Here is an 18,860-nt window from a genome sequence, read left to right on the forward strand (position 1 = left end):
TTCATCTGTGGTGTGCGGTTCTTCCCCGTTGATTTTTTGAATGAATATACCCTCTCAGTTTTTTTCATATATTTCTTATTATTTATGAGTCAGTCTAGCATCAGATAACCACAATTATCTATATTCATACTTTTATTCAATAATTAATTCTCAATACAGTTATATGCTTTGCTATCTAATCAATTGTCGATTTTTTTCCACTGTTACATTCATTTTAACGGGCATAATAATAAATGGAACATTAAACCCTTGGAACTTTCAACGTCGCCACTCTCTTTCTACGGATCTTACTGAGAAATGTGTATCGAGACATAATATTCTTTAAAATAGTCAATATTATTATACTATGACAAATGATCGTTCAATTTAAGTTAATACGTACGAACAAACATACGTAATAGAGGTTGATTGGTTAACGGATATGAACGACAAAGCGCCGCATAATTTTATCCGAATCCTATATCGCACCGTGTCATCCATCAAAATAAAACGGGCATCGCTCCGTGTCGCTTCCCCGTACGTGTATCGATGAACGGAATCGGGTATATCGGAAGTAGTCGAATCTCGAACGTCCCGATCCGAACGAACAATCATCGTCCTGTTTCGAAACTTTAATTTTTAAACTGCCACCCGACTTTTAACGCCTGTTCGATGGTAATGCGATAGTTCTACGATAATTTATTCATGGATAGATTCATATTAAGTGTATTATGAGTCGGTAAGTATTAATGGTGTTGATTTATTATAGATACCTTCGCACCTGTTGATTATATCGACACCGCGTTCTTTGGTAACCGGTAATTTTTCATACGGGTCTTGAATATTTTAATGGCGTTAAATTTTATTTGTACTACATGCTATATATGGAATGTTTCGGTGATTGTTTATATTATACGTAGGATGATAAGTTCCCGGTCTAGATTTTTTTGCCGTTTTCAACAATCCTATCACCACTTCACGTTAGATGATAGTGTAGCGATCTTGGGGCATGTCGAATTTTACATGGTGGAATACAATACGGTCTACAATACAAAATACCCAGAAATATAATCTGAAATGCTGAACACGAGTGGGGTTCCAACAGCACCAACATATCTGGCAACCCCGAGACGTTTATCTGGGAGGTTATTGAAGGGTACTTCCATTCATTCAGTGTCTGAACATAGTTTAGTTCAAACGTGCCACCATCGACTGCCCAAGCCTCATTTACATCAATAAATAACGATCACACTGTTTCATTTCGTTTTACCTCAATTCACCGAGCCATATAATAAACCCTAAAATAGTAATTATGCAAAAAAATCAGTGCTGGTAAAAATGAGGTATAGAGGTTATCATCATCATCAAACTATATCTAATTTTCAAGCGATATGTTGCTTTTGGAACTGTTTGCTGTCTCAACAACCAACAACCATCTTCAACCCAAAAGGTAGATTTCGCCACAGAAGCATGTGAGGAATTCATGCACTTACTATTATACAGACTCATCTAAACCATATAAATTTTGCTATAAGTACCTAATTTAAAAGACCTCAAGCTTACAGATGTTAGACTGCAACAGTGTCCAATTCTTAGAGTCATATACAAGGGGGAATCAAATATAAACGGTAATTTTGTAAAATATATTTATTGATCAATGGTATACACAAATTCAACATTTAACATATTTTAATGTAGTCAGCTCTGTGCTCTACACACTTTTGCCACCGATTTGGAAGCTTGAATATTCCTTCTTCATAAAACGTATGAGGGCGAGTTAAAGCAAATTGCGCACATACTCATCACTTCATTGTTTTCAGAACTTTTGCTTTTTTGATTCTTTCAAGGGCGCAAACAAAATATAATGACAAGGTGACAAGACAGGACTATAAGGAGGGTGCTCGAGGGTTTCCCAGCGCATTTTCTCCAATTTATTCCTTTTCAAAACTACGGTCTGTGGCTTGGCGTTGCTGATGAACATTGATGATGTCTGGGCATACCCCGTCGTTTGCTTCGATTTTTGGTCGATTATAGCAACTCAGAATATACAGCCGCATTCACTGTTCGTTGATAGAGAAGAATAATAAACTCTCGAACAGCACGGATGTTGTCATTTGTGAGTCGTATCCGTGGGCGTAGATCATGGCTTTCATTTCCCACGTATACATTCGATTCTGAGACAGTGTAGTATACCCAAACTGTGCCTTCAAACAAGTGAAAATTTTCGATGGTTTAAAGCCTTCATTGGTTAAAAACTTAATGATGATGCGTTATGCAATAGACGAAGGTACCTCGCATTCATTCATAGCTATACTGCGGGCAGAACCGAGCACAGCTGCTACACACACCGGTTTTCTCCTCCTCATAAACCAAAGAATACTCGAGCATCGGATCATCTAGATCGGAATTACGTGCTAAGCTAAAGAGTAAAATTACCATTTATATTTGATTAACCGTCGTAAAAGGATAAAATAAGCGTTTGAAAGAGACGGATTTTAGTCTTGATTGCAATATTTCCTCTTTTTCATATGCACCATCTTAAAAAAGCAAGATCCTATCCTAGCTTGGTCGATTCGCCTTACTACTTCAGCGGTCGTTACCATTTTCTTTCCCCTGTGCTACTGATCCCAAATACTTGAACTCCTGCACTTGACTTAACTGAATTCCGTTGAATACCGTGTTATAAATTTGGCAGCTAACAATCCCACTATAAATAAAATTAATGCTGCTTGGATTTTATAACTTTTACAAATATAACCTTACATTCTGCACTGACCCTCGTTCTTCCACATTCTAAAACCAACGTATGTTAAACCATCAAGTTTAACACAACAATTTAATTATTATTACTATAGAATAATTAATGTAATACAAAATCTAAATATTCTAATTTTTGTTGTTGTTTTGACTCGACCGACTCGAAAATAATGTACCGCCATTAGAAAAGGAAGACAATATGGTTTTTTCTATGGTTTATTGCTATTTATGTGGATAGTGCTCATGCGCCAAACCCAGAGATGACTGTGGAGTAACGTATCCTATTTTAGATTATAATCAACTATTTTCGCCCGTTTACATGTAATGGGTGTGATCCAAAAGAGGAAAAATGGCTATCACACGAACTGTTTCAACATTGCTTGCCAGATAAAAAAGCAAAAGTGTTCTTTGTAGTTCATTGTGACTGACGATGAAATTTGGACTAGAAAAAAAAAACGTAACATTTATATAAGTGTGGCGACCTTGGGGCATGTTGAATATTACCTCGTGGATTAACTGTATACAAAATACCCAGAAATATAATCCCAGACGTTGAACACGGGCGGGGTGCCAGCAGCGCCAACTAGAACCCGATAACGAATAGCTTGCGGCAACCCCCAGATGTTTATCTGGGATGTTATTGAAGGGTATTTCCAATCATTCAGTAACCGACCATCGTTTGGTTTAGACGTTTCACCATCGATTGCCCAAGTCTCGTCACCAGGTAACACCGCTGCCATCCTTTTTTCTACTACTTTCCCATTTTTATATTACTTCAATAAATAACGGTCACATAATGTAAACGCCACTGTTTTATTTTGTTTTACCTCCATTCACTGAGCCATATCATAAACTCTAAATAAGTCTTGCTGTGCTGGTAGTGGGGTCAGCAAGATGTGGGATATTAAGCGCTACTATAACCAAGTGAAACTGTTACTGCAAATGTATATGCAGATATGTTAATTCAATATTTTTTATAACATCTTTATTAGATACGCTTAGTACAATCTTAATTTACAATTAATTTATTACTTCTTTTCCTATGTACTTGGATTAATTAACAAGCAAGACGAGTGCGAGAAAGTACATCAGTATGTATTCCTCAATTATAAAATAATTATATTAACTTATAGCTATAGTTTACACTAAATGTATACAATTTATGTAAGTTCGTGTGATTTTGTTCGTTTCAGTCTCCTGACATCCTGCGCGCTGTCCAGCAGTTGTATTGCTTCCACCTTAGTATGATTTAGTAATCTTCTTTCGTGTTTCAAGGCGAAATCTTGGATAACTTCGCAAATCCATTTGAGTTCCAGGTCATCGTGCAGTTCTTCATTGCGATAGGCATTGGTAATCAATCGAAGAACCTTGTTTTTACAGCGTCGTATGACTAGTTGATTTGATTTTTTAGTGCAACCCCATATTTGCACCCCATAGGTCCAAATTGGCTTTATAATTGTATTATAGATCAACCTCTTTGATTTTAGATCAAGTTGAGAGTATCGTCCGAATAACCAGTATATTTGTTTTATTTTGGTTGTAATGTGTTTTGCTTTTTGTCTAACGAGATGCAATATATTGAAAGACGTGTAGATGAAAAAAAATACAGAGGAAAGACAGAAGTATATACTGTTGACACTCAAATAGGTAGAAGTTCTGGTGTACTCAGCGATCTAGCCAGACATAGTACCTTCTGATTATTACTTGTTTGCAGTTCTTCATTAGTTACATAGCGATAGGCATTGGTAATCAATTGAAGAATCTTGTTTTGACAGCGTTGTATGACTAGTTGATTTGAATTTTTAGTGCAACCCCATATTTGCACTCCATAGGTCCAATTTGGCTTTATAATTGTATTATAGATCAACCTATTTGATTTTAGACTAACCAGTATAGTTGTTTTATTTTGGTTCTAATGTGTTTTGCTTTTTGTCTAACGAGATGCAATATATTGAAAGACGTGTAAATGAAAAAAAAAATACAGAGGAAAGACAGAAATATATACTGTTGACACTCAAATAGGTAGAAGTTCTGGTGTACTCAGCGATCTAGCCAGACATAGTCCCTTCTGATTATTACTTATTTGCAGTTCTTCATTAGTTACATACCGATAGGCATTGGTAATCAATCGAAGAACCTTGTTTTGACAGCGTCGTATGACTAGTTGATTTGATTTTTTAGTGCAACCCCATATTTGCACTCCATAGGTCCAAATTGGCTTTCTAATTGTATTATAGATCAACCTCTTTGATTTTAGATTAAGTTGAGAGTATCGTCCGACTAACCAGTATAGTTGTTTTATTTTGGTTCTAATATGTTTTGCTTTTTGTCTAACGTGATGCAATTAAATATATTGAAAGACGTGTAGATAAAAAAAAAATCAGAGGAAAGACAGACGTATATACTGTTGACGCTCAAATAGGTAGAAGTTCTGGTGTACTCAGCGATCTAGCCAGACATAGTCCCTTCTGATTATTACTTATTTGCAGTTCTTCATTAGTTACATACCGATAGGCATTGGTAATCAATCGAAGAACCTTGTTTTGACAGCGTCGTATGACTAGTTGATTTGATTTTGTAGTGCAGCCCCATATTTGCACCCCATAGGTCCAAATTGACTTTCTAATTGTATTATAGATCAACCTCTTTGATTTTAGTTGAAGTTGAGAGTATCGTCCGACTAACCAGTATATTTGTTTTATTTCGGTTGTAATGTCTTTTGCTTTTTGTCTAACGTGATGCAATTAAATATATTGAAAGACGTGTAGATAAAAAAAAATCAGAGGAAAGACAGACGTATATACTGTTGACGCTCAAATAGGTAGAAGTTCTGGTGTACTCAGCGATCTAGCCAGACATAGTCCCTTCTGATTATTACATTTTTCGATTGATGCAGCATGGCTTTGCTGATACGCGACTTTAAAATACTGAGAATAACATCGTTCTTCCGATATAGTTATAGAATGTGATAGAAAATATTTTGATTAATATCTGTTGTACCAATTATTATCAATAAACATCTTTTTAAACACAATTTCAATAATATGTGTACTCAATTTTCCCAATCATCTAATATGAATCAAGTCGTCATCTTGAAAGCAATTAGAGTATCTGCCCTCTAGTCGACACACCGCCGACGACATCCACGATGACAAATCCCTGACGATCGGTCTTGTTACTTGCATTCAGTCTACCTTGAAACGGATGAAGAGTTATGGCGGCCGTGACAAGTGATAATCGCGGTAATTCCATCGCCTACTCGTTAGTTTCGCAGGGGTAGCGCCGGTAGATTTATCACAAGTGCCCGGTTTTATTTAAAGGTTAGGCCCGCAACCCTCATTTGTCTTTTCCCTTTCGCTCGGTCGCGGCGGTGGAGAGGTGCGGGGCGCGGCGGTCGGTCGGTCGTTCGGTTGTTTTAGGCGAGTTCTCTGCCCGCGGCCTACTGCGAAATTACGGAGATTATTATGTCGGAGAATGAGGATTACGTAGACAGTTGCATTGCGGGGGTGACTTTTGTTAAGTAATTGTTGATGTAATATGGGATAGAATAAACCATTCTTTTTTCTGGAGGGAGGTTTCGAAAACACGACATAAATCTTCTGAGGTAATTCATCCTCAAAAATCGCCGAAAAAACAACAGGGAGATAATACATTTTATGAATTTGGATTGTCGGAAGAATTGGTCTTTTAAAGTTTGATACATTGACTCATTTAGTGTGTCCTACATCATTAATATAACATCTGGATTGATACCGGATGAATTTGTGTTGACAACATTGAAAAAACTAGTGCTAGCACAACAGTAAACAAAATGAACAGTTTTGAACAATTTTTTGTGAATACATATTAGAGTTTTAGCTTTTTTACTGACAATGATTTGTCTAGGCTGGATATCTAAACCAAGGTTTACGGCATTAAGTTTACTGATTAGTGAAAGGTTTCACATAGATATCATCCCAGAAGATCTACCCTGAAGACTATATGATTGAGATGGTTGTTTTCTGTTGAAGTTCGCGTTATTTCTAAACAGCCCATAACATAAGTGAAATCTTCCTCCTGTGATTATTATATCAACGTGCGATTGTAGCAGCAGACGTAACCTTGATGACGATACTATCAAGTTGATTATTTGGGACTAAAATTGGTCCAATATGTTTTTGAATTAGGCCATTGTTTTCCTGTTAAAGTTTTATTGGAGAAATATTTTCTTGAAGCAACCATTTGACATCTATACACTAATAACAATCACTGGAGAAAAGATCTGGTGAATACAGTAGATGAAGAAATATTTTATATTCCATTACTTTATTGTTCAAGAGAAACAATCATATTTTGACGATGTTGGGCTGTTTTCATCCGATTATTTAATGGTATTGCAATGGTTACACCAGAACTGCAAACTTCTACCCCAATTCCAGTAGTCTAAGTTGGTTTACAGTAACTTCAATCTACCTTAGACTAACTTACAGTGTTTTCCAAAGCATGGATGTTTCCTAATTCTAATATTTCATGGCTAGAGGTCCTTGAGCACCTTCAATCCGCTTTACGTAACTTTGAGTTTTAACTGAAATAACAGGTCAATTGAAAAGTCCCCGGCCTACTATAGTAAAACACATTTTTCTAGCAAAATTAGTTTTTTTATTCAACATAATTCCCTTCAGGGGTGATACGCTGATTATAGCGACCCTTATTGGACTTCGGAGAGAAATGATGGAGTCGTGCTTCATCCATTATCACATATCGATGCAAAAACTTGGCTTTATTACGCTTGATCATCTTCAAACACTGCTAGGAATCATCAATTCGTTGTTGTGTTTGGTCAAAAGTGAGCTCGCACGGCACTCACTTTGCACATAGCTTTCTCATAATAAAATATTCGTGAATGACATGATGTAAACGTTCAGTTGAGACCTTTAAAGTATCTGCTATTTCATTCAATTGCAATTTACGCTCGTTCAAAATCATTTTGTAGATTTTTTTAATGTTTTCGTCGGTAACAACCTCTTTTGGGCGTCCACTGCGTTCACCGTCTTCGGTGCTTATTTCACCACGTCTAAACTTAGCATACTAATCCTTGATGGTTGATTTTTCTGGGGCATTGTCCGGAAACTCGGCATTAGGCCAAGTTTTTGCTTCAACTGTATTTTTTCCCTTCAAAAATCAATATTTTATCAACACGGGAAATTCCTTTTTCTCCTTTTTTTCACAATAACAAAATTTGCTTCACTCAAAATGCTATAATTCACAAACTAATGATCCGACAGCTACAAAATTTATACACACATCTTTTAAGGGTTAGGGCTAACTAAAAACATATGGACTTAATTTTAGTAGCGCCATTTATGTGTCAGGCCGGGGACTTTTCAATTAACTTGTTAATTTTTAAATTATATCCTTTAGTCTGTTGTGAAAGAATTATGACTAACTTAATAAATTGTGGTCCAATTTTGGCCCTGTGGTCGATCATTATTACTATAAAATAATTGAAATATAACTTTATAAAAATGTGTTATAATATAAATTTGAATTAAATTATTATTAAGTGGCAATTTCAAAAACATAAACCATTAATTTATCACGCTGTTGTTCATGTTTCCCCTACTAGAAACACAGCGGCACAGTGAGGGTGAATGTCTGGAAATATGTCGGTTCAGGAATGATACCGATCAACTTGCATCGCGAAAAACTGACGCCTGTTCACATCGTAAAGGAAATATATGTATGTTTTATTCGAAACGTCGTATATTTGAATATATCTGGCACCGTTACATGACTTACTGCGATCAAGCGGAGAATACCAACTATGCATGGACCGATAGCACATATATTCGCATGAAGGACGTTGAATGAAATCCCCATAAAGCTCGGAAAACTACGTCTCGTATATGATATCGGAGATTTTTTAAAAGGAAGCTAATTATTTTCAACTTTCAACCTGATATTGTTAATATTTGTGACCAGTATGTTCATTGTTTTATAAAATTACATAAATGTTTAATTTAATTGTTAAAATCAGTGCCTATATATTAACAAATTCAAACTAGGTGAAATTGAAGTGAATCCCAAGTTATTGAAAGTTTGGGCAATAGTCACAACTAAATAGAGCGTTCACAGAATGATGTAAGTTGAATTTTTAACAAAATAAAGTTGCGAGTTCTTGACTCAGAATGCACATTAGAGACTAACAGTTATTAACCAATAATTTTCGATTTTGGAGACGAATTTCTTCAAGCAAAGTATGCATAATACCCAAATAATATTTTTTTGATAACAATAAACAACATCCAAGGTTTTTCGACTTTCTGATTATAAGCCCAGCTATAACTGAATATAGAGATGTCAGATATTTTTTAAATGTTTTGTTATTAGAAATTTGAAATAACTAAGCAAAGAGAATTTTTGAACACTTAATATCATATGTAGTGATGCAGAAGTGATGCCTTTTTATCCAGAAATAGAAACTATTTGTGGTTGATTTTGAAAAATGGCGTCAAATAATTTATACTCGCTATAAGACTTACTTACTCGCTTATTCTAAGAGAACCTTTAAATATCGTCAGTTTTTGATATGACTACATCTTCGTGTTGTATTTTTGGTCTTTTTTTGGTAAACTTGCTAGGCATACATTCATTATTATTTCATTGCTAGCGCTTTTAAGTTTATTTGGAAATGCTTCTTGTCTAGCACAGAGCAATTATAGAATATGTACCAGGACTTACTAGACGCACTCCTGCTTATAGTTGTTTTATTTAACTACAAATTTTTGTTTAATTCTGAAAAATTTGTTGGAGATATAAGATTTTAATATCTCTATTACTTTAAAAGCATTTTATTTGGCATAAAAACTTGTATTATGTTCAGGAAAATTACACGACACGTAATTTTCATCAAAAGCAAACCTTAAATAATGTTCGATATTTTATGGACCTAATCGATTGTCCAGTTTTCTTCTGAATCCAAACTGATAGTCCAGAATTCGGTTACTAAGGATTATTATCAAAAAATAAAGGTATGAACATATATGGAAATCCATCATTAGCTCAGAAAAAGATCTAATCTATCTTTCACGGGTGTTAACTCTGATAATAGTAATGCAGTGATGAAAATAATATGATAATGATATGGTCAAAAAGCCTTCAAATGATTAGTGAATTTACTGAAAAACACTGAAGAAAATGTGTTTACAGATTTACTATTACTTCTTTCATTCCTGTACTCTGTGTACATCTTATTGCTTGTATCCAAAGATTTCGAACTATTTGGAAGCACATTATATAGCATCCAACTATAAGGACATCATTTGAATCGAAATATAATTAAAGAAATTTTGCCAAGGTTTTTTTTATTTAAAAGTACATGGCATACATATATAACTAATTAACAATAAGTATTTAGTATTTTTTTCATGCATATTGTTCTAATCTAAGATCTAAACTTAATTAACTTTTGATGGCTATAAACCACGGCGTAGTTTTCACACACAACCATATTAGTTGAAAGGGTTTTGTCGCTTCAACCTCCCTCTCAGTCCCACTGTTGTCGAGCATTTGTGAAACTTCGACATTTTTGTGACCACACAATTTCTTTTGATACTTTTTTTTCGTTTCATCTTCTTCACTGACTTTTGGTACCCTTAATTAAGCCTTTTTAGTTGTCCTCAACTCTATTGTACCATGGAGTGTTAAGAATTCTACGGAGAACTTTGTTTTGCTAACTTTGAATCGTGTTAATGTTAGTTTTATTTGACTTTAAGATATGCTCCTATTATAAAAGTTTATTTTATAGTATCAATTCAGATTATTGTCCGACCACGGCATTTTTTAACTTCATGCAAAGTTCTGGCTGTTGCTTTTTAACATGCTCTTTTCACTTGTAGATGGTTTATCTTTTGCATATGAAATCCACATGTGTAAACTTCGTTGCATTCAAATTTTGCCATTTGTCATTTCTTAGTTGACTCAGTAATGTAATTGACAGCTGTTTGTACTAAATTTATTGTTCTCTCAATGTTCTTAGTTAGTAGAGTTTCATCAGCGTATGTGGCAATTGTTATTTTAATGGCCTTCAGATTAGACAAATCACTAGTGTAGAGTAAATGTTGTCAAGATGTACAAGAAGTTCTAATGATGAGGTTTGATGAAGTTATATACGTATTTTAAATGCTTTTACTCGCCAAAAACTCCGATTATAATAATAATATTATCACATATTCGTAAAACTTGCACCATTAACAATTTTCTCAATTTCATAGGTGCATAGTGTATATATGAAGTAACTTTATGTCAAAAAAATCAACTGATGAATATATATAAGGGCATCACTTCAGAATAGTCGCACCTATTTGGATAATTCTTTTTTGTTGTACTTGCAATTGTCAAGACAAAGTTTGTATGAAAGAAAATATTAAAAATATTGCATGAATAACTGAACATCTTCAGTTAAAAATTTATGAATAAACAATGATTGAGTAAGTAGGACAGAAGACAGTAGATATACAAAAATATTAACAGAATTAAAGGACTGGAGATTATTTGATCAACATTTAACAGCTAAAAGCAACTTTAGCTGTTAAATGTTAACGATTACCGAAATATAAAATTTACTTCGTCACTTTATCCTTGTTTTCTTCGTTTGCCCAGGTAGGGTACCTAGTTATAAATACATCTGAACACAGGTTACAATAATAGCGAATTCATGCAATGACTATATTACTGATACTTTGTAAGACAAATCTGTTTCGACTTCATCGATCAGGCAACTCTACGAAATGATAGGTAAATTTAATAACTAGGGTACTAACAATAAGCAGATCGTTGGAAAGCGTTCAAAATGACTGGAAATTGACTCACATTATGTCTGGGCGACCAGGAGTTGCACATTATGGAAGCGTCTTCGAGAATTCGACTCTGAAAAAAGGAAAATTACATGTACACTGTTGCGTTACGGTTTAGACAGTGAGTCCAGATATCATCGGATTCGTTTCAATTGATGTCCTGAGGACGGTGGAATAGAATGCGGATGAATTCTGTTTTCAATGAATAATTTTATAGCGAAGTTCCAATATCTCGTTCAAGTTAACATGGTTTCGTTGAAATAAATATTGAAAATGGTAAAGAAAACTTGACCATAACTGGTCAATTTAAAAGTTTCCGACCTACCATAGTAAAACACATTTTTTTGGCAAAATAAGTTTTCCTTATTCAACGTAATAGCCTTCAAGGGTGATACACTGATTATAGCCACCCTCCAACTTTTTGGATACCATTTTTATAGTACGATTTGTCCTTTGCTTCAAAATAGGCCTCAGTTTCGGCGATCATCTCTTCATTCGACGAAAATATCTTCCCAGTGAGCATTCTTTTGAGATCTGATAACAGGAAATAGTCGCTAGGGGCCAGATCTGGAATACGGTGGATGTAGAAGCAATTCTAAGCCCATTTCATGGATTTTTATCACGGTGCATTGTCTTGGTGAAGTAGCACTTTCTTTTTCTTCAAATTTGGCCGTTTTCGGCGATTATGTCCTTCAAACGGTTTAATAATACTATATAATAGCCGTTGTTGATGATCCTTCCTTTTTCAAAGTAGTCAATGAAAATTATTCCATGCGCATCCCAAAATACAGACGCCATAACCTTGCCAGCCGACTGTTGCGTTTTCCCACGCTTTGGAGCGGGTTCATAATGTGCAGTCTACTCGGATGACTGTCGATTGGACTTCAGAGTCATCCATTGTCACATATCGATGCAAAAACTTGGTCTTATTACGCTTGATAATCTTCAAATACTGCTCCGAATCATCAACTCGTCATTGTTTTTGGTCAAAAGTGAGCTCACGCGTCACCCATTTTGCACAGAGCTTTCTCATACCCAAATATTCGTGAATGATATGATGTACACGTTTAGTTGATATCTTTAGAGTATCTGCTATTTCATTCAATTTCAATTTACTGCCATTCAAAATCACTTTGTGGATTTTTTGAATGGTTTCATCAATAACAACCTCTTTTGAGCGTCCACTGCGTTCTCCGTCTTGTTCTGTGCTCATTTCACCAACTTAGTATATCTATCTTTAATTGTTGATTTTCCTGGGGCAGTATTGCGAAACTCGGTATGAAGCCAAGTTTCTGCTTCAACTGTATTCTGAAATTCCTTTTCATTCATTTTTTTCACAATAACAAAAGTTGCTTCACTTAAAATGCTATAATTTACAAAGTCATGGTCCGATAGCTGTCAAATTTCTACACGCATCTTTAGAAGGTTAGGGCTAAGTAAAAATCGTATGGATTTATTTCTAGTAGCGCCATCTATGTGTCAGGCCGGAGACTTTTCAATTGACCTGTTATGTTAATTGGTACATCAGGATATTTATCAGGCTTATGTTCTTTATAACCTTAAATATTGATTATTTTTAACCGGCCACATTTCAATTTTAATTAAACAGTTCTGGGAGTTCTTAGTTGAAATTTAATAATTTACAATATACCAATTGTCTTAATTTAGAAATATATGTAGAGATATTTTTTTCTGATAGTTTCTGTTCTTAACAAACGTATCAATATTGATAACATAAATAATATTTAATCACTTATAACTAAGATTTGATCGTTTAGAATCATAATGTTTTCAACAATTTTTAGCCAACGATTCATATTGTACAATAAATTCAAGATTTTGTGAATATATTGCAAAATTTAGAATAATTTAGTTATAAAATTAAAATTTGAGTTTTAGTTAAGTATACTAACTCAAATTAATTTAAAATATATATAGCGCCCTTTAAATATCGATCATATTGTTTACAATATTTTTAAAAACAATGGGTATTGTTTATATCAAATAATATTTCTAAACTAAATCAATATAAAATAAATGGAACTCATTTATATATAAATCACATTATACTATATATAACCTAAATATAATTAAAAATATACATATTATACACAGTACACAGTTCGGTTTATCTGACCGTCTGTCGTCTCTTTAGCATAGGTTCCGCATGACATGCTCATGACTCCCGCAAGTGGGCCTGGAAGGCTGTCAAAATATTTATTTACGGCTCTATCAGCTCTTCATTGAATACGAAGTGCTTGCCAGATATTAGTTTCTTCAATTGAGACGGAACGGAACAGAACTTCTGAAACTAAGTTTAAATTATAAAAATTCTAAATTATAATCTTGGTTTTGCATGTTTTCTTCTAGAAGCAGGATTCTTCTGATGAATTTTGAAATCCTGCTAGTCAAGAAGGTTGGAGTAATATTCGCCTATAATTGTTCTGTCTTTTTTAAGATATGTTTTTCAAGACTCTTCTCTTATTTTATTTCTGCATTCATACAATAAAAAATATAATAAAAAGGTCATGTTAAAAGAAAAAGCATACAATCATTCAATAGGATATCTTTAAATTGTTTAATAAGGTTGCTTTGTATTATGTATGTTTTTTGTTGCATCTTTTTTAATTATTTTGGATTATGTAAGAACATATCTGCGAAATGGCCTTCGTAGTTTTATTGAAACTGTTTTTTAGAAATGGCAAAGACTATTTTGTGTAAATGAAGGTGCAGTGTTTGAATGTCCCTTTTTACTATACTAGAGGTTATATTGCTGGTGATTTGTGGTTAAAATATGTCCTAAATCTCTAATTCTACCAAATAATATGATTTAGAGTATACATTTTCTTCTCTGAATAGTGTCGGTAGGCGACAGTTCTTCTGTAATTAAACTTTTTAAGCTTTTAAGTCATAAAGCTTTTCTTGAACATGACACCAAATTAATCGTCCTCCGTTTTTATCATGCACTGATTGTGATTAGCATTTGATGGTCTTGTAATTGATAGGTTTAGCACCAGCAATCGATCCATTATTGTTTAATGTTTCAGTGTTTTTATAGTCAACGATGCTAAATCAATATTCCAGCCATATTTTCTACGAAACTTACGAACTGTAACTTTAAAACTTTCGTTATTTTTGGAATATTATTCGATTTTTAAAATTATTACTTTGATGTGATTATTATAAACATGACATGCAGAAAAACACTTCATTAAGTGATTCCCTGTGTAAAACATCTTATTCTAGAGTCTACAATTCATCAGATCGGATAGCGTTAAATGTTTTAGCCTACGCACATCATTATCATATCACACATTTTACTGATCAGCAAGCACGTTGGAGTGCACTTAAACTCTTTCAAACTACTTAACACTTTGAATAGTACCCTTTAGGGATTCTAAAGAGATATCGCTCTGTATCAACAATGGCACGCAATACTTTGATTTGGAACCATTGAATGATGGATATATTAGACTTACTAGCAGTGCCCCATAGTTGGATTTCATATGATCAAATAGGCCTAAATGAGTCTCCAAATCGTATTTCTTTACATTACTGACACTTTACCCCATAAATGGCGAGGAAAACTCCAAGTATGGACCATCGAAATCGCCATAAAAAAAGAAACTGTTCCATATTTTAATGTCTGCACATTATTCGACAAATCTTTGCCGTATTTCCATACATATTACACCAACAACTTCCGAATTTGAACGTGATGAAGCAATATCTTTGATACACTTGAAATATAAGTTGTTTTCGTTTAGCATGTATGTGTCTCTTTCAGATTAGGCGTTAGTCTAGATGTGTACCAAGATCATAAAATGCCATAAAAAAAGGAACTGTTCCATATTTTAATATCTGCACATTATTCGACAAATCTTTTCCGTATTTCCATACATATTACATCAACAACTTCCGAATTTGAGCGTGATGAAGCAATATCTTTGATACACTTGAAATATAAGTTGTTTTCGTTTAGCATGTATGTGTCTCTTTCAGATTAGGCGTTAGTCTAGATGTGTACCAAGATCATAAAATGCCATAAAAAAAGGAACTGTTCCATATTTTAATGTCTGCACATTATTCGACAAATATTTGCCGTATTTCCATACATATTACACCAACAACTTAAGATTTTGAGCGTGATGAAGCAATATCTTTGATACACTTGAAATCTGAGTTGTTTTCGTTTAGCATGTATGTGTCTCTTTCAGATTAGGCGTCAGTCTAGATGTGTACCAAGATCATAAAACGCCATAAAAAAAGGAACTGTTCCATATTTTAATATCTGCACATTATTCGACAAATCTTTTCCGTATTTCCATACATATTACATCAACAACTTCCGAATTTGAGCGTGATGAAGCAATATCTTTGATACACTTGAAATATAAGTTGTTTTCGTTTAGCATGTATGTGTCTCTTTCAGATTAGGCGTTAGTCTAGATGTGTACCAAGATCATAAAATGCCATAAAAAAAGGAACTGTTCCATATTTTAATGTCTGCACATTATTCGACAAATATTTGCCGTATTTCCATACATATTACACCAACAACTTAAGATTTTGAGCGTGATGAAGCAATATCTTTGATACACTTGAAATCTGAGTTGTTTTCGTTTAGCATGTATGTGTCTCTTTCAGATTAGGCGTCAGTCTAGATGTGTACCAAGATCATAAAACGCCATAAAAAAAGGAACTGTTCCATATTTTAATATCTGCACATTATTCGACAAATCTTTTCCGTATTTCCATACATATTACATCAACAACTTCCGAATTTGAGCGTGATGAAGCAATATCTTTGATACACTTGAAATATAAGTTGTTTTCGTTTAGCATGTATGTGTCTCTTTCAGATTAGGCGTTAGTCTAGATGTGTACCAAGATCATAAAATGCCATAAAAAAAGGAACTGTTCCATATTTTAATGTCTGCACATTATTCGACAAATATTTGCCGTATTTCCATACATATTACACCAACAACTTAAGATTTTGAGCGTGATGAAGCAATATCTTTGATACACTTGAAATCTGAGTTGTTTTCGTTTAGCATGTATGTGTCCCTTTCAGATTAGGCGTCAGTCTAGATGTGTACCAAGATACCGTCGGGACACGGTTCCCTAAATCGAGCATCTTCATTTTTACAGACTCTAAACCATATTTATTTACACTTTTCCGCATAAATGGTGAAGAAAACTCCAAATTTGGGCTATCGTAATCGCTATAAAAAAGAAACTGTTCCAGATTTTAAGTTCTGCGCATTATTCGACAAATCCTCGCCGTATTTCCGTACGTATTACACCGACAACTTCCAAGAGATTCAATCAAACCGTTATAACACGACAGGCAATCATCATTAAATTATCATAAATCCCTCGGGGCAAAGCGACGACGATGTTCCTCCTCTCCGTCTCCCTCTTCGTCGCTCACGCTACGTGCCTCCGTCTCGCTCGCTGCGTCAAGATCACGCGCCACTACGTAACCGGTTAATTAGATGGAGCTGAAATTGTATTCATGCCACTCCGCGACACGTGTTTCGACCGGTTGCCCGGAAAGTATCGCGCACGTGTCGGGAATCGGCCGGAGCCGTCTCGGGACCCGTCGGGATACGGTTCCCTACTCGTTCGGGGAGACGGACGATCGCGTCTTTGGCCCCGGGTTCGATTGTTCTCTGTTTGGATGCCTTAGAAATTTTAAGCGGTGCTAATTGGATGCAGCATTGTTTTGCCGTGTCATCAACTGCCCAATAAGATTAAAATGATAATGATCTTAAGGAAACATAGTCTATCCGAAGAAGTTTTGAACATACGTCATCAAAATTTTTAATATATTACTTGCTGCAGTTTGTAAATTCCTTTTAGAATAAGATAATATTTTCCTTCTCATTTTATTCCAGTTAAAAAGAGATAGAATGCTGTCTGATACATTCGAACCCGTAAAACAATGAGTCTGAATGTGGGATTATGACTCAATACGAACAATTTCCAAGAAAGAGTGTTAATAGTGGAAAGAACTAAAGGGGAGTATATAATTAATATACGATAACTGTAGGAAGTTGTATTGTAAGTGTGGACGATTTTTGTGCATTGATATGTATGTAATTGTTCAGAATTAAATATGAACATTAGGTTAGAATATCTGAGGAGATGATAAATACTAACCTGTTTTGTAGAAGGTAAATACATTAGGAAGAATTCAGTGATTAATTTCATCAAGAATGGTGTACACAGGAAGTAACAGAAGAAACAAAAAGATACAGTGATATCAAAATAACTGGACAACGAAATACTTCATCGAAGGAAATAAGAGATAAGCATAAAAATATGTTCTGTAATGAAAGTAAAATACATTACTTGGATATACAAATGTTAATCAAGTAGATTAGGCCTCCAGAGGATACCACTACGTAAAAACAATACGCCTAGAACTCTACCTCATAGGTGGGGAGGAAAAATATATACATAAGATGTACCATAATGATTAAATAAATTATATTTAATGACATTTTTGTTTCATTATTTTAACGACGTCATAAATTGAGATGACTTATGTTCACAACTTCTTTGGATAGACTATATATTTATATGGGTACTAGCAGACCCAACAGACGTTGTCCTGTCATTTTTCACACCAAGTGATGTGTAGTCAAACTTATCAGCTATTTTAATTTTAGTCTGAATACACATGCAGTGATATCATGACGATGTATTGCTTTTGATCTGACAACAAATAAATTTTGCTCTCATCCCAGTTTACATTGCAGAAAAAATGTGATGAATACATCTGGAAGACTGGTCTGCACGCACAAAAGTCATGGCGTCTTGAATATATTCTTGCATTCCAAGAAAGAGTGCTAACAGTGGAAAGAACTAAAGGTGAATATATAGTTAATATACGATAACTGTAGGAAGTTGTATTGTAAGTGTGGACGATTTTTGTGCATTGATATGTATGTAATTGTTCAGAATTAAATATGAACATTAGGTTAGAACATCTGAGGAGATGATAAATACTAACCTGTTTTGTGGAAGGTAAATACATTAGGAAGAATTCAATGATTAATTTCATCAAGAATGGTGTACACAGGAAGTAACAGAAGAAACAAAAAGATACAATGATATCAAAATAACTGGACAACGCAATACTTCTTCGAAGGAAAGAAGGGATAAGCATAAAAATATGTTCTCTAATGAAAGTAAAATACATTACTTGGATATACAAATATTAGTCAAGTAGATTAGGCCTCCTGTGATGTGTAGTCAAACTTATCAGCTATTTTAATT

The 18,860-nt window shown here is 34.3% G+C and overlaps 1 protein-coding gene across 1 annotated transcript in view; it reads right to left on the reverse strand.

Moving 5' to 3' along the window:
* Positions 1-18,860, reverse strand: part of acj6 (abnormal chemosensory protein 6) — a 112,780-nt gene that overhangs the window by 41,109 nt on the left and 52,811 nt on the right. The window contains exon 2 of the mRNA XM_076415619.1: positions 11,587-11,643. Within this exon, the coding sequence (XP_076271734.1) occupies positions 11,587-11,643 (57 nt within the window). The remainder of the gene's footprint in view (positions 1-11,586; positions 11,644-18,860) is intronic.

This window comes from Rhynchophorus ferrugineus, unplaced genomic scaffold (genome assembly GCF_030347505.1).
Source record: "Rhynchophorus ferrugineus isolate W39M unplaced genomic scaffold, kcgeb_rfMv2 rfM10, whole genome shotgun sequence".
NCBI classification, from domain to species: domain Eukaryota; kingdom Metazoa; phylum Arthropoda; class Insecta; order Coleoptera; family Curculionidae; genus Rhynchophorus; species Rhynchophorus ferrugineus.